The 14,053-nt window shown below is 38.5% G+C and overlaps 1 protein-coding gene across 1 annotated transcript in view; it reads right to left on the bottom strand.

The window, feature by feature from the left end:
* Window positions 1-14,053, bottom strand: part of XPO5 (exportin 5) — a gene marked incomplete at both ends in the record, with an annotated part of 55,500 nt that overhangs the window by 16,830 nt on the left and 24,617 nt on the right. Inside the window, 6 exons of the mRNA XM_084228937.1 lie at window positions 6,344-6,525; window positions 7,378-7,477; window positions 8,047-8,246; window positions 8,936-9,025; window positions 9,542-9,583; window positions 12,171-12,326. Coding sequence (XP_084085063.1) covers window positions 6,344-6,525; window positions 7,378-7,477; window positions 8,047-8,246; window positions 8,936-9,025; window positions 9,542-9,583; window positions 12,171-12,326 — 770 coding nt within the window. The remainder of the gene's footprint in view (window positions 1-6,343; window positions 6,526-7,377; window positions 7,478-8,046; window positions 8,247-8,935; window positions 9,026-9,541; window positions 9,584-12,170; window positions 12,327-14,053) is intronic.

The following is a 14,053-nucleotide window of genomic DNA, read 5'->3' as shown; positions in this document are numbered from 1 at the left end:
TGCTCTGTCTCTGGTGAATCCTCTCATCCTCCCACACATCTGGCCTGTACACCGGTTCTTGTATACACGAATAAATAAATCTTAAAAAAATAAAATAAGTAAGTAAAATAAATCTTAAAATTAAAAAAAAAAACTTGAAAAATATTCAGAAGCCTCTATGTGGCCTTCTCGGTCTGGTTTCTTTCAGTTAGCATAATGTTTTCAAGGTTCACCCACACTGTAGTACTATCAGCATTGCATCCCTTCCTATAGCCAAATAACATACCATTGTATGTATATACCATATTTTTCTTCATTTATCCACTGATGGACATTTGGAATGTCTCACCACGTGGCTGTTGTGATATAGTGCTGCTAGGATATTAAGAAGTATTTGTTTGAGTACCTGATTGCAAATCTTTTTGGTATACACATAGGAGGGGAACTGCTGGACAATGTAGTAATTCTATTTTTTTTTAAAGCATACTTTTCATGTACTATATTTGTTTCTAAGTGCTTCTTTACTTTTTTTTTAAGATTTATTTATTTATACATACAAGAGCTGGGGCACAGGCCAGAGGTGTGGGAGGTGAGAGGATTCACCAGAGACAGAGTGGGGAACAGAACAGGCAGATTGACTGAAGTACACTGAGGGGAGCAGCGGGCAAGTCAGGAGAGGTCTGCTGTGCCATGTGGGCTGCTCCCTGGCCAGCCGGGGGATTGAACTCGTGCTGCAGAGGCTGCGGACAGCCTCATAGGTTGTGTCTCAACCCCTTATGTCACCAAAGAGGCCCAGTAATTCTATTTTTAACTTTCTAAGAAATTGCCAAATTGTCTCTGAATCATTTTTTGTTTCTACTAGCAATGTTCAAAAGATTCAATTTCTTTATATTCTTGTCATCACCTGTTATTTTCTTCTTTTACATTATTACCATCCTACTAATGTGAAGTGATAGGTCATTATGCTTTTTATTTTTTTTATTTTTTATTTATTTATTTTAAAGATTTATTCATTTTTATACAAGAATTGGGGTACAGGCCAGAGATGTGGGGTGTGAGAGGATTCACCAGAGACAGAGTGGGAAACAGAACAGACAGACTGACCGAATATACCACTGAGGGGAGCAGCGGGCGAGACAGGAGAGGTGTGTCCCGCCATGTGGGTTTCTCCCTGGCCGGCAGGGTCATCAAACTCATGCTGCAGTGGCTGCAGATTGCTTCATAGGTTGCGTTTTAACCCCTGCACCACCAGGGAGGCCCCATTATGCTTTTTAAAGTAGCAGTCTTTTAAAGTAGCAGTCACTTTAGACAACTGCAGGTATTTTTCCAGCAGGTAGTGCTGTGGTTTTATTTTAGGGATGTGTGTGTTTGCATGTGTGCACGTGTGTTTCCCAACTTCCATAACTCAGAAATGACCTTGTAGCCAGTCAGGGAGTGGGGAAGGGGCTTGGAAGGGTCTAATTGTTAGTGGCAATGTGCTGGGCACGGGTGGGATGGTTGTTTGGTTTGTGGCACCAGTTATCTCTCCTCTCTAGCATTCCAGTGCTAAGATTCTGCAGTCTGTGCACTGTCAGCATGCTTAACAAGGTTAGTACCAGTCCTCAGTGGTAGCAGGGGAGAATGCCGCTCAGCCCACTCTTATTTTTCTCTGGGGACCTGGCCTGCTGGGAGTACCCCAGCTCCTTTGCATGTGTTTCCCCTCACATGGGTGTGTGACTGTACACTGCTCAATTCTTTCCTCCCCAAGGCTGCTGGCTGAGCAGCAGCACTGCAAGGTAGTTGGTATGGCCACAGACCACAGCTTCTGGGCCTTTCTCTCTTCCCATCTTGTTTAATGAAGTATGAATCTCCCTAGTGTCCTTTCTGGTGTGGTCTGTGGTGGTATCTTTTTTCCAAAAGGTGCTCCAGTCTCACCCCTAGACACAGGATCCTCTGGTTTAGTGCTTTTCTAGATAGTTTTCAGATTATGCTCCTGGAAGCAAAGCAAGGAACCTTTTCTGTGCCGACTTAATCCTCTTCCAGTTGGGTTGCTTTAACAGAAGACCACTGATGACTCCTTCATAACGACATTGTTGAAGTCACTATAGTTTTGATTTACATTTCCCTAATGACTAATGATGATGAATATTTTTTCACAGGCTTATTGGTCATTCATTGGAGAAATGTCTATATAACTTCTTTGTCCACTTTTTAAATTGGGTTGTCTTTTTCTGTATGTCTAGAAACTTCATGCCAGCATCAAACTATTTTGATGGTTAGAACTTTGTAGTAAGTTTTAAAGTGGAAAAGTTTGAGGCCCTCAATGTTGTTCTTTGATTATTTTGACTTTTTATGGGCCCCTTGCAATTCCAGTATCAATCTAAAGATTGGCTTTTCCACTTGTGCAAAAAAGGCTGTTAATTTTCAGTGTGTAAATCTATACATTCTTTTTTTTTTTTTTTTTGGTGGGACCCTCGCTGGTGGCTGGGGATCAAACTGGCACTGCAGAGGTTGCGGGCAGCCTTGCAACCCAGCACTCAACCGCTGCGCCACCAGGGGAGGCCTTGTACATTCTTGGTCAAATTTATTCATAGGATCTTTATGCTTTTGAATGCTATTGTAAATGAAATTATTTTCTTACTTTCCTTTTGGGAAAGTATTCATGATGAATAAGTGATCACAACTGTGCACTAGTTGATTTTGTATCCTATAACTTTGTGGAATCTATTTGTTAACAATGATTCATTTATTAGTAACAATTTTGTTTTGTTTTTTCTTTTACTTTTCTATGTTACTTGTGAATAGAGATAGTTTTACTTTTCTCCAATATGTAAGTCTTCTATTTCTTTTCCCTGCCTAGTTGTATTATCTGGGATTTCTAGTATGCAATGTTTAAAAGCAGTGCCATAAGGTGACATCCTTGTTTTAATCCAGATGGTAGGGGGAAAGCTATCCATCTTTGACCACTGATGTAAGTCATTGACTTTTCATAAAAATAATTTTTCATTTTGAGCAAGTTTGTGAGGGAAAAAACCAACTACCTGTTTTTAATTTTAAAATGTGATCGCGATTCCAAAATGTAATTAAAAAACAGAAAAGCTAGCGCATCAGATGTTATGTATTTCTTATAGTCTCCTCTCCTGCTTAGGGAGATGGCACCATGGTGGCTGTACCTTACACTCAGAAGCAGTGGTAAGAGGACTCAGTATCTATTGCTCAGATATCTCTGACTCTGTGTCAGAGACACAGACATAGACAACCCTAGTAGGATTCAGGCTCCTGTAATCCTACCTTTTCTGATATACTTGCAAGTTAGAGCTCTAATCTCTCACATGAAAAGGAAGTAGTCATCGCTTAGCAACAAAAAAAGGACAAACAAGTGATATTATAAGTTTTGTATTATCTATACCTATCTGAAATATTCTTGATATCACCGCTAACAGTACAATCACAAAGCTTATAAACAAGACTTCACAAATAAAAAGATTTCAATAAAACATATAGAAGATATATGTAACAAACTTCAATTTAAGGAAAAAGCTATTATTCTAAACAAATAATGATGACAATGAAACTTTGAGACCCAGAGAGTTCTGTTTTCCACATGTGACCTATCTAACACACAAGGAGCAAACACTGTCCAACAGAAATATAATGTAGGTCACATAAATGAACTTACAATTTTCTGTCAAACTTTAAAAAGTGAAAATAAACAGGCTAAATTAACATTTTATTTAACCCAATGTATCAAAAGAATTATTTTAACATGTTATCAGTATAAAAATGATTTATGAGAGAATTATTAATATTCTAAAAATAGAATATTCATATTCTATTTTTATACCAGGTTTTGAAATCGGATTTATATTTTTACACTTAAGTATCTCTGAGTTCAGATTAGCCACATTTTAAGTGCTCGATAGCTAGCAACACCTTCTTTGTTTACCAAATACAGCTCCATTTCACAACTGGTAGAAATATAAATTAGTACACCACTTTAGAAAACTATCTGGTTCTATCTGTGAAAACTGAAAATACACACACCTTATAGAGTAGAAGAGTAGAAAAAATTCTACTCCTATTTGTGGGATTCTAGTCTTACCTAGCAGAAATTATATATACACCAAAAGATACAAGAATGTTAACAGCAGCACTTATTTGTAACAATAAAAAACTGGAAAATGTTCAAAAAGATTGATGTTAAAAGGATATGATTACAGGGCCTCCCTGGTGGCATAGGGATTAAAGTCTCAGCACTATTAAGCTATCCAGGCCAGGGAGCTAACCCACATGGTGCAGACCTCTCCTGTCTCGCCTGCTGCTTCTCGCAGCTGTGTATTTCAGTCAGTCCACCTGTTCTGCTTCCCACTCTATCTCTGGTGAATCCTCTCACCTCCTGCACCTCTGGCCTATAACCCAGTTCTTATATGCATAAATAAAAATAAATCTTAAAAAAATAAAAAAGGATATGTTATAGCAGTTTCACGCACTGGAATACCATATTAGCAAAGAGAATGAACAAACCACAACTATATACAGCAACATAGATGAAGCTTACAAACATGACATTAAACAACAAAAGCAAGACATGAAAAGGTACATGTTTCTGACTCCATTTATATAAAGCTCAAAATACTAGACAAAATGTTAAACAAGGGGCTGGCCTTGAGGGGCAGGTAATAATTGAAAAGTGGTATTGGGTGAGGCTGTTTCTTGATATGGCTTTTGATTACATGGATGTGTCTACTTTGTGAAAATTCACCTACATTCACTCTTCATTCGGGCCTTTTTTTTATATACACTATACTTTAAGAAAGAATTTACCATAAAAGCTAGACAAGATACTTATAGCTCTAGCTACACACTATTGCTAACTGCTCCATAACTACAGTCAACATTTTCAAAATACCTTTGACTGACTCTGGCATTTTCCAAAAGCACTGAACACTTAGAAAAGTATAAAGCTCAACCATATTGTTCTTATGACCTCCTAGCCCAATTAGAATGAACCTTGTCTCCAGGTCTTGGGTCTCAGCACATGCACTGTGGGCACCAGTCTAAAAGATTCAGTTGAGGAGTCTTCTACTATCTATCACTTTTACATTTCTTTAAGCTATAGAAGAGCCTTTTGGTTTTAAAAACATCAACAGGGATAAAAACCTTTTCTAGACTGTTTTACTACCTTCTCAATAAGCAAGGCATATTTCCTTATTCTTTCTTCCTTCTGAAATCAGAATAAAATGATGTCTCTTTCTACAACACGCAACAGTGACAACTCTTTCAGATACTCTAGCCATTCACTTTGGCACACGTTAACCGAAAACCACTGATTCTTAAAAGCTTAGGGTCTGGGACATCTGTTACTAGCAGAATGTCCTGGATGTGAAAATTTAAGTTTGCTCAGTTGAGACTCTGCTCTGACACCATGTATAAGAGGTCAAAAGCACTAGAACAGACCTCTGACTTGAAACCCAGAAATACTCAAGTTTTGCTTTGGCTAATAAGAACTGAATTCTATCCAAAACCTCTTTCTCTGTAAAAAGCATTCCCCAAATCATCAAATGTATATGAAGAATAACAATAGATCTAGACTTGGCCTACTTCCACTTGAATATATTAGCTCATGTGATTTGTAACAATGATTCTGAACCTTGAATATGCACACAAACACCGAGGGGTCTTGTTATGCAGGTTTTGATTTATATGTCTGGGGTAGGGCCCTGATTCTTTATTTCAAACAAGGTGCTGATGTTGAGGATGCAGCTTGGGAAGTAAAGACCTAGGAAACTTTACCTAGTAAAGACCTAGGTAGAACATATTTCATGCCTGCCTTTGGCAAGTTCAGCTTGTAGATGTTTGGTTCATTTGCTATCAGTCATTACTAGCAAGTTCAGATTAGTTCATTTCAATGCCACCTAGAGAAGTACCCTACAGAACCGTCCTTTTTCCAATGAGCAATTCATTCAGTGGAAAAAATTTAGCCAAATAAAACTTTAAGTAAAGAGTAGGGATGAATTATAAACAAGTAGGAGAGGAACACAGAAGAGATTCAAACTGAGAAAAGGTATTTTGGGATTAACCCTCATTGAGGCTATGTTCATGGAATGTAAAACTTATGTAAATGGAGAAGGTTCTTTTGGAAATAAAGTCTTCCTTCTCTATTGCTTGTCAGGCAATAAACCGAGTTCTTGCTCTGCTTTAAAGAACAACAAAAACCCCACAAGAGTGAGCTAGTGTTATTTTTTAAAAAAGGAGACCCCTTCTAGAAAGAAAGCCCTTGTCCCTCCATTTACACCACCATGATTTGAAGAAATACATAGGTAATCTTTGAGATTCTTAAGGTAAAAAATTAAAGAGAAAAAAAAAAACCATTATTTTGACTCACCTTATAAGGGCAAGCAAATTGTCAAGAAGTTTCAGAATCTGTTCTGTGCAGGGGTTACGGAAGATTGGATTTCCACTAGGTGAATAACCCACCACAAACCCCCCAGCTTTGGCCTCTTCTAGGTCGGTGGGCCAGCAAGTTCGTTTCACAACACCCAGAATGCTATACACACAAAAGCTCATCTACAGAAAAACATAAAAATGAAAGGTAAACATAAAAGGGGGCAGAAAAGACCAAAGAGCTATTATTTTGCAAGGTTATGGTAAAAGTGACACAGAGGCCAGAGAGATGGAAAAGATCCCTCCCTCTCCAAATGCTGTTCCTTCCTTTAAGGTCAAATCCAGGACGGGTCCTGTCACTGCCATCTTCAGGACCAGTGGTAGGCTCTAGAAGATTCCCTTTCATGAGGCTATCCTTCCAGAGGCTGTAGTGACACTCATAGGACCCCAATTAGAAGGTAGATTGAACATGCTTCAAACAAATGTTTAGATTGCCAACATTTCACCTTTTTTATGAGTTGTTTTCAACTGTCTAGCTTGGGCCTTGACGGCTTTTGCCCTAATCCTTAAATCATGATACTCTCAACCAACCTACTAGTTGCCAGGATAAATTAGTGTGAGTTTGCCAAAATGGAGCCAGGAAATGTGCTTATTTGAATAGCAAGGAAAATCTCAGATTTGCAAGTTAGGCCATCACAGGACTTCACATGCCAGAGAGCAATGGCAGGGAGGACTCACCCTGCTGACCAAGTTCTGACCTACTTCCTCATTACACCTTCAGTCTTCAGAGCTACTTAGAGATCCTTAAAGCCAAAATAATGACTTCACAGAAAAGACCATCTGCTCTGCAGTGGGAACTAACTCAAGAATTCAAGACTAAAGAAGAAAAGAAAGGAGACGCTTAGGGAAGCAGAGACTCCCAGATTTCTCACCCATATAGAAAAACATAAATCTACGAGAAACTTGACAAATGACAACACGCTACTCCTGCCCATAGCCACTGCAACGTCCCATTCCCAGTAGAAGCTTACTTACTCGTGCACGGTTTAAGCCACAGGGATCCTCCAGGCCTGGGTCACAGCTTTTCCCATCTGCACCCACAAAGGCAATAAAAGCATCAACATCTGACAGCACTCTGAAAGTGGGAGAGGGGAAGACAATTTATACCATGACTTTAAGCAAGGACAATTTCTTCCACAAAAGCTGATAAGCTATGATTATTTGGCCCCAGAACACAGTTGTTATAGCAAGAGGAGCATAATCTCATTTGAAAGTCTAAACTTCTTTTCCTACTTCTGAATGTTATTTGTAACACTTTAAGAATCAAACAGGAGACAAAAGGAAGATACTCGGGCACAAGAGTGTGAGCTCCTACTTTGTATGGCACCTACTAACTGTCCTCATTTCTCTACATGAGCTGGTGCTGCAACGCAGACACCACAGAGATGGTCTTTTGACACATTATTTAGTTTTACTGATTTTCTCTCCCTCCTTGTACCTCTGTACAGCAAGGCAGTGTTCTGTTGATTAGACTACAATACTGGTTTTTTAGTGGTTTTCAGATATCAATGATAATGTCATTGCAACTTGATATCCTTACACCCCTACCTCAGCATAGCTTTTGAAACACAATGGGCACTTGAAAGTGAGGGTCAGAGTGACCCTCACTGCAAGTGAGGGTCAGAGACAAAGGATCTTCTTTACCTGTGCATGTCTGCGGAAAGCCAGATGCTGGCCACTGGTGCCATCAGCTCCTCTAGGAATACCTTTTGACGCTCATAGTTCTTGAATTGGTTGCTAATGAGAACCAAGGCTTCCATGAGGGTACATTTCTCCATTTGTGTTAGCAGTAGCTCATTGGAAAGGAGTTGCTTCACATGATTGTATAACATGTCAAAATTGGGCTACAGATTAGAGAAAAACCAGAGGTGGTGATGGTCAGGGAGAGGTGGTCACTCAAGGAAGGTGAAAAGAGAGCATCCCCAGGAATGTCAGGTCTATAAGACCATCACTTAGTAATTTAGTAATAACATTCTTCTTTTTATTGAACAAATAAGGCAATTTAGGCAGGAGGTGGTTCTTGTCTTATTTGGGTAACTACATTTCCATATTACAACTGAAAACATTTTTTATATCAACTTTTATACCGTCTTCATAGACAAAGATGAATTTATATATAGAGAGAAACAAATCACTACTGTATAATCTGAGAAGGAATGTCTGGTTAATTTGTAATATGGAGTAGTGTTAAATTTCTTAGAGCTATCTTCCAAAAAAAAAAAAAAAAAATTGGGATTGCACCCAGCTTCTGTCAAGATTAGGCACATAACTTGCAGTAGTTAAGAACATCCTGATGGGGAAAACCAGGTCATCTGTATGACCAAAATGAATGTAACTATTCATTCTGAGAGAATATATTTTCATTGTTAATTCCACTAAGCAGGAAAGGAAAAAGATACCAACAGAAGAATACTTACTCTAAGTAAGGCTAGAGTTCCTAGTTTTCCCTTTAAAATTAGGACTGAATTTACAGAGAAATGTAAACAAGCTCAACAGATCTAAGTGGCTACCTGGTGAGAGTCCAGTGGCTTACCAGGACAAGATGGGGGTAGTCACGACACATCTTGATGATGGAAGAACAAGCATGTCTCCGCACATTCCTTACTGCCCTGGTTCTAGGGGCCTGGGAAGATAAATTCAACAAATTTTAAAATAATTTTCACAAGCTGCTTAGAACCATGTGAGTATTGCCTTCAGAGGCAAATTCACAATTATCACAACTTGGGAGTATAATGGAGTGACATTCATAGTCACTATGAATCCACATGTTTCCTGCTTCCCTTGAGTATCTTCAGTGGAAAAACACCATCTATAGCCTTTACTAACCTCTTCCATTTATTAAAAAATTGACTGTGTGCAAAGCACAGGCTTACTTCATTTTACTGTGCTTTGCTTCACTGTGCTTTGTAGGTAGTGCAAATGTGGCAACCCTGCATGGAACAAATCTATTGGAGTTATTTTCCCCAACAACATATGCTCAATTCATGTCTCTGTGTCACACTGGATTATAGACATTGTTTTTAAAGACAATGCTACTGTGCACTTAATATATTAAGTACAGTGAATATCTCTGAGGTATGCCTGTATTCATATTTTGCTCTCAAGAAGTTCTAACATGCGGTTGAATTAATGGTCTTACCTTACTTTCTTCAATAGTTTCAAAAGTGACAGATGAAAATAACTAAGGAGAAGGAAAAAAAGGGTCATTCATCAGTACTAAAGGCGTATTTTTAAACAGTAGTTATAAAGTTTCCAACAAAATTCCAAAAGTGCAAACAATATGCTAACATAAGGATTTTCAATTGGTATTTACAAAGTTCCAGATGTTTTCTCTGATTAACTCTACAAGATGCTTGAGACTTGCAATTTTATCCAACATTTTATAAAGATAAAGGTCATAGATCATGTGCCACATGAACATGAATGAAGAAAATTCAATTATGAGAGTACAGATGGTTGACTCAATCACTCTGTCCACACAGAGACGTTTAACTAGTAGAGTTTTATTTCTATTTTTATTTATGTAAGTTTTAATATAGATTTTCAGTGAGGGGATTTTTTCAACCTCATTGGCTCTACTTTTACTTTCCATTTTTATCTGCTACGTAACTTGAATCAAGTTTCTTCAAGTCTTTGTTCTTATTTCTCTACTTTGTGCTGATGAGCATGTTATATGAATTGGAGAGATAAGGCCTCCCTGGTGGCACAAAGGGTTAAGCACCACACTATGAAGCAATCCACAGCCTCTGCAGCATGAGTTCGATCCCTGGCCAGGGAGAAACCCACATGGCGAGGCAGACCTCTCCTGTCTCACCCGTTGCTCCCCTCAGCAGTGTACTTCAGTCAATCTACCTGTTCTGTTCCCCACTCTGTGTCTGGTGGATCCTCTCACCCCCCATATCTCTGGCCTGTACCCCAGTTCTTATATGCACAAATAAATCTTAAAAAAAAAAATTGGAGAGATAATTTGTTGATATGAAATAACTGACTTCCCCCTTTCCTTTCCTTTTTTTTTTTTTATGTTTATTTATTTATTTGTTTGTTTGTTTGTTTGTTTTGTTTATACAAGCACTGGGTACAGTCAGAAGCGTGGGAGGGTGAGAGAATTCACCAGAGCCAGAGCGGGGAGCAGAGCAGGCAGAAGGACTGAAGTACACTGCTGAGGGGAGCAGCGGGCGGCAGGAGAGGTCTGCGCGCTAGGCGGGACCCTCCTCTGGGGGTCGGGGAGCAGCCGGGGATCGAACCGGCGCCGCAGAGGCCGCGAGCAGCTTTGCAGCCCAGCGCTCAACCGCTGCGCCACCGGGGAGGCCCCCCCTTTCCTTTTTGACATGAATTTGTGACTACTTCACAAATGTGGGATGATGCTGCAAAGTTACCAAGGCAAAGTTGACAAATACCACTAAAATGATCATGATTGAGAAGAAACTTTCTCCTGTTCTAATCTGATACATGGTTACTACAGGACCTCTCTACATGGTATTTGGTTTTGGGCATCTGTTACTTTGTTACATTATTCTCATTTGCCTCTCTTTTTCCCCCAGTGCATTAAGACCTCAGTCCTATTGGAAAAGACATAAAACTAATCAAAAGAAAATTCACACAAACAACAGTAAAATGATTTGTTTTATAATTTATCTTCCATGTCCAGTTTGGTTAGCTTTGTTATGCTATAATATAAGTGAAATACCACGTTTTTATGCATGTGCCCTTTTAATCACTAAAAATGACACAAAAAGTGAAAAAAAAAAAATCACAGAATCCCAGAACAATCTATGCCATCACCCAAACAGTCAGTTGCAGTGATTCCTCTTCCTTTTCCACTTTTATTGACATTTTAAGTGATCTACCTTGTTTTCATTTCAGAATTTCAATTTATTCCTAGCCCAATGCAATGATGGCTGCCCTACCCATTATGATGGCATAACACTAACAAAGGTCTAATTGAAAAACCCAAAGGAGTTCTCCAATTCTTAGAGATTTTCTGTTGCAACAAATGAGACCACCTTTTAGAAGCTCTACTAGGCCTTGGTAACATATTATCTTCATTTCTCTGGCTACTTTTTTTTCTTCCCTGGGGCTTTTCAGTCTTTGCGTGCCTCCCCAATAACGGTGATCCCCAGGGTTCCCTGCTTGAGCTACATGTCTAACTCTACCTACACATACTTTCTCCTTTATTTCACTAGAGATGCTATTCTTTAGCATCTCTTGATGATGATGCCTTAATTTTATCTCATAAAAGTTTCAGTCTAGACCTTAACCTCAGTCTATTATTGTAATGTCTCTCCACATAAGATGATGGAGACATTCTTCAAATGTAATATTCCAAAATGGAACTCACCCCCTTCTTTTCCATATACTCCTGCTCTTCCTTCTTCCTGACCTAGAACTTTTATCCAGGTTGTGCTCCACTGCTCAGTCACCTAAGCTGGAAACCCAAAAACTGCTCATACCAACATTTGCTCTCATAAATTGCCTTCCAATCTCAAAGCACACTCTGAAACCCTCCTTTAGGTATTCTTTTTCATTTCACTGTACAGTCTATTAATTGCAGCACCATATAAGTATAATATTGTTTACATGTCTTTCTTAAAGACAAACTGAATACTCCTATAGGGTAAGGTTTTTCTTCTAGTATGATGCCTGATCTACTGAATATTTGATAAATGAACAAATTCTCTTAGCTTATCTCACACATTTTCAAAAAAGAGTAACAAAAATAAGGAACTTAGAAATGCCAAAACAGAATTGACAAAGGAGTTAGAGTTTACCTTAGAGAAGACCTGAGGCAGAAACTCTGGTCTATAGGTGACAAATGGAAAGAGCGCTGAGACATTAGTGAGTACACAGGACAGGATGAGGGGATCCTTGGTGTCAAAGTTCAGTACCATCTGCAATAGTTCTATTCCATCATTAACAGGAAGTTCCTGTAATAGAGGAATGAAAAGGAGGTTGACACAGCTGATAACCATTTCTGCTAAATTTCCTTTATAGTCTTTAATTTATAAATATATAACATGGGTCCCACATACGTACTTAGATACTGCTTTTTATTCCTTAAAATTCTAAGCATGACCCCAGGTCATTAAACAGTTTCATAAATGATGCCACATGCCACTGAGGGATGCAGCATTACCTACTATTAGAAATTGAGACTATTTCCAGTTCTTCACTATTTTAAGTAAAGTTAATCTAGGTCTTAGCAAAAAAATTTTGGCTACATTTTCAATTATTATTATTATTATTTTAAGGCGAATCCTGGAGCCCTCAGTGGTTTTTCAGGATATTTTTTTTTTTAAAAAGCTATTTATTTATACAAGAACTGGGGTACAGGTCAGAGGTGCAGGAGGTGAGAGAATTCACCAGAGACAGAGAGGGAAGCAGAACAGGCAGATGACCGAAACATTGCTGAGGGGAGCAGTGGGCGAGACAGGAGAGGTCTGCCGTGCCATGTGCGTATCTCCCTGGCCGGCCAGGAATCAAACCTGTGCTGCAGAGGCTGCGGATAGCTCCACAGCACTGCGCTCAACCTGCTGCACCACCGGGGAGGCCCAACATTTTCAATTATTTCATTTGATTGAGAGACTTTCAGGGATTCAGGGATGGCTACAATTATTGGGTCAAAAGGTCTGAAATAATTTTAAGTCTTCTGTTTTCCTTTTTTAGATATGTTAATTTATTATTTATCCATCCATATACCCTTCTTACAATGTTCTCAGCATCAGGGAGTTTATTCACTAAAAGTTTGCTTATTAAGTAAAGAAAATGAGTTTATTTGATTACTAATGAGGTGACTTCATACTAATTTTATCTATTTTTCTATTGGTTTCCAGTGTTTTTCTTATCAATTTATTAAAAAAAAAATCTTACTGTAAAACATTCCAGGCCTTTAAAAAAGCTCTAAGCAACACTTCAGGAAGCCTTCCTATGACCACTGTAAAGAAGTACAATGTTACTGACACAGTGGATACTTATGTACACATCCTCCTTTTCAGTCCCTGGGTGGGTGAAAATTTGATGTTAAGTTCATGAATTCCTTCATTTCTATTCGCTTTTGTCACAAATGTACATATTCTTGATTATACAGTATTGCATGGCTACTTTTGTAGCTTGCTGTTTTGGGTGAATATTTGTGAAAATCATCCTTTTTTACAATGTAACCCTAGTTCGTTTTCACTGTGCTATGAATATGTTACAATGTATACTTTGCAATCTATTAGTGTATATTGAACTTTTATCTTGGCTAAACACACTATGCTTCTATGGGCCAGTACACATGTAGGGTTTCTTCATAGTACAGACTTATGTGTGGAGTTGCCAGGTTGTAAGGCTATATATATCTTCAACTAGATGGTGCCAAGTTAGTCTACAAAGTTGTGATAACAATTCTGTTCGAAAAGCAATGTTTGAGATACAAGCTTTTCAAGTAAGGATATCAATCGCATCCACATTTACTGCAAATTATTTTTCCATGTTCACTTTTTAAAGTTTATTTTATGTTAAAATATGTGTAGTTAAAGCCATTAACTTTTGTGATTACTTACTTTCACTGTTTTCCATTTTAGGGAGCCCCATTTTCTCCAATGCTATTTATAAAATGATCCAATCCTTTGGGATCTCTTTGGGATGCTTATGTATCCTTCAAGTTGTTCCT

Source organism: Talpa europaea, assembly GCF_964194135.1.
Source record: "Talpa europaea genome assembly, chromosome: 2".
NCBI classification, from domain to species: Eukaryota; Metazoa; Chordata; class Mammalia; order Eulipotyphla; family Talpidae; genus Talpa; species Talpa europaea.
The sequence above is the reverse complement of the archived record's forward strand: the minus strand, read 5'-3'. Positions and strand labels throughout refer to the sequence as shown.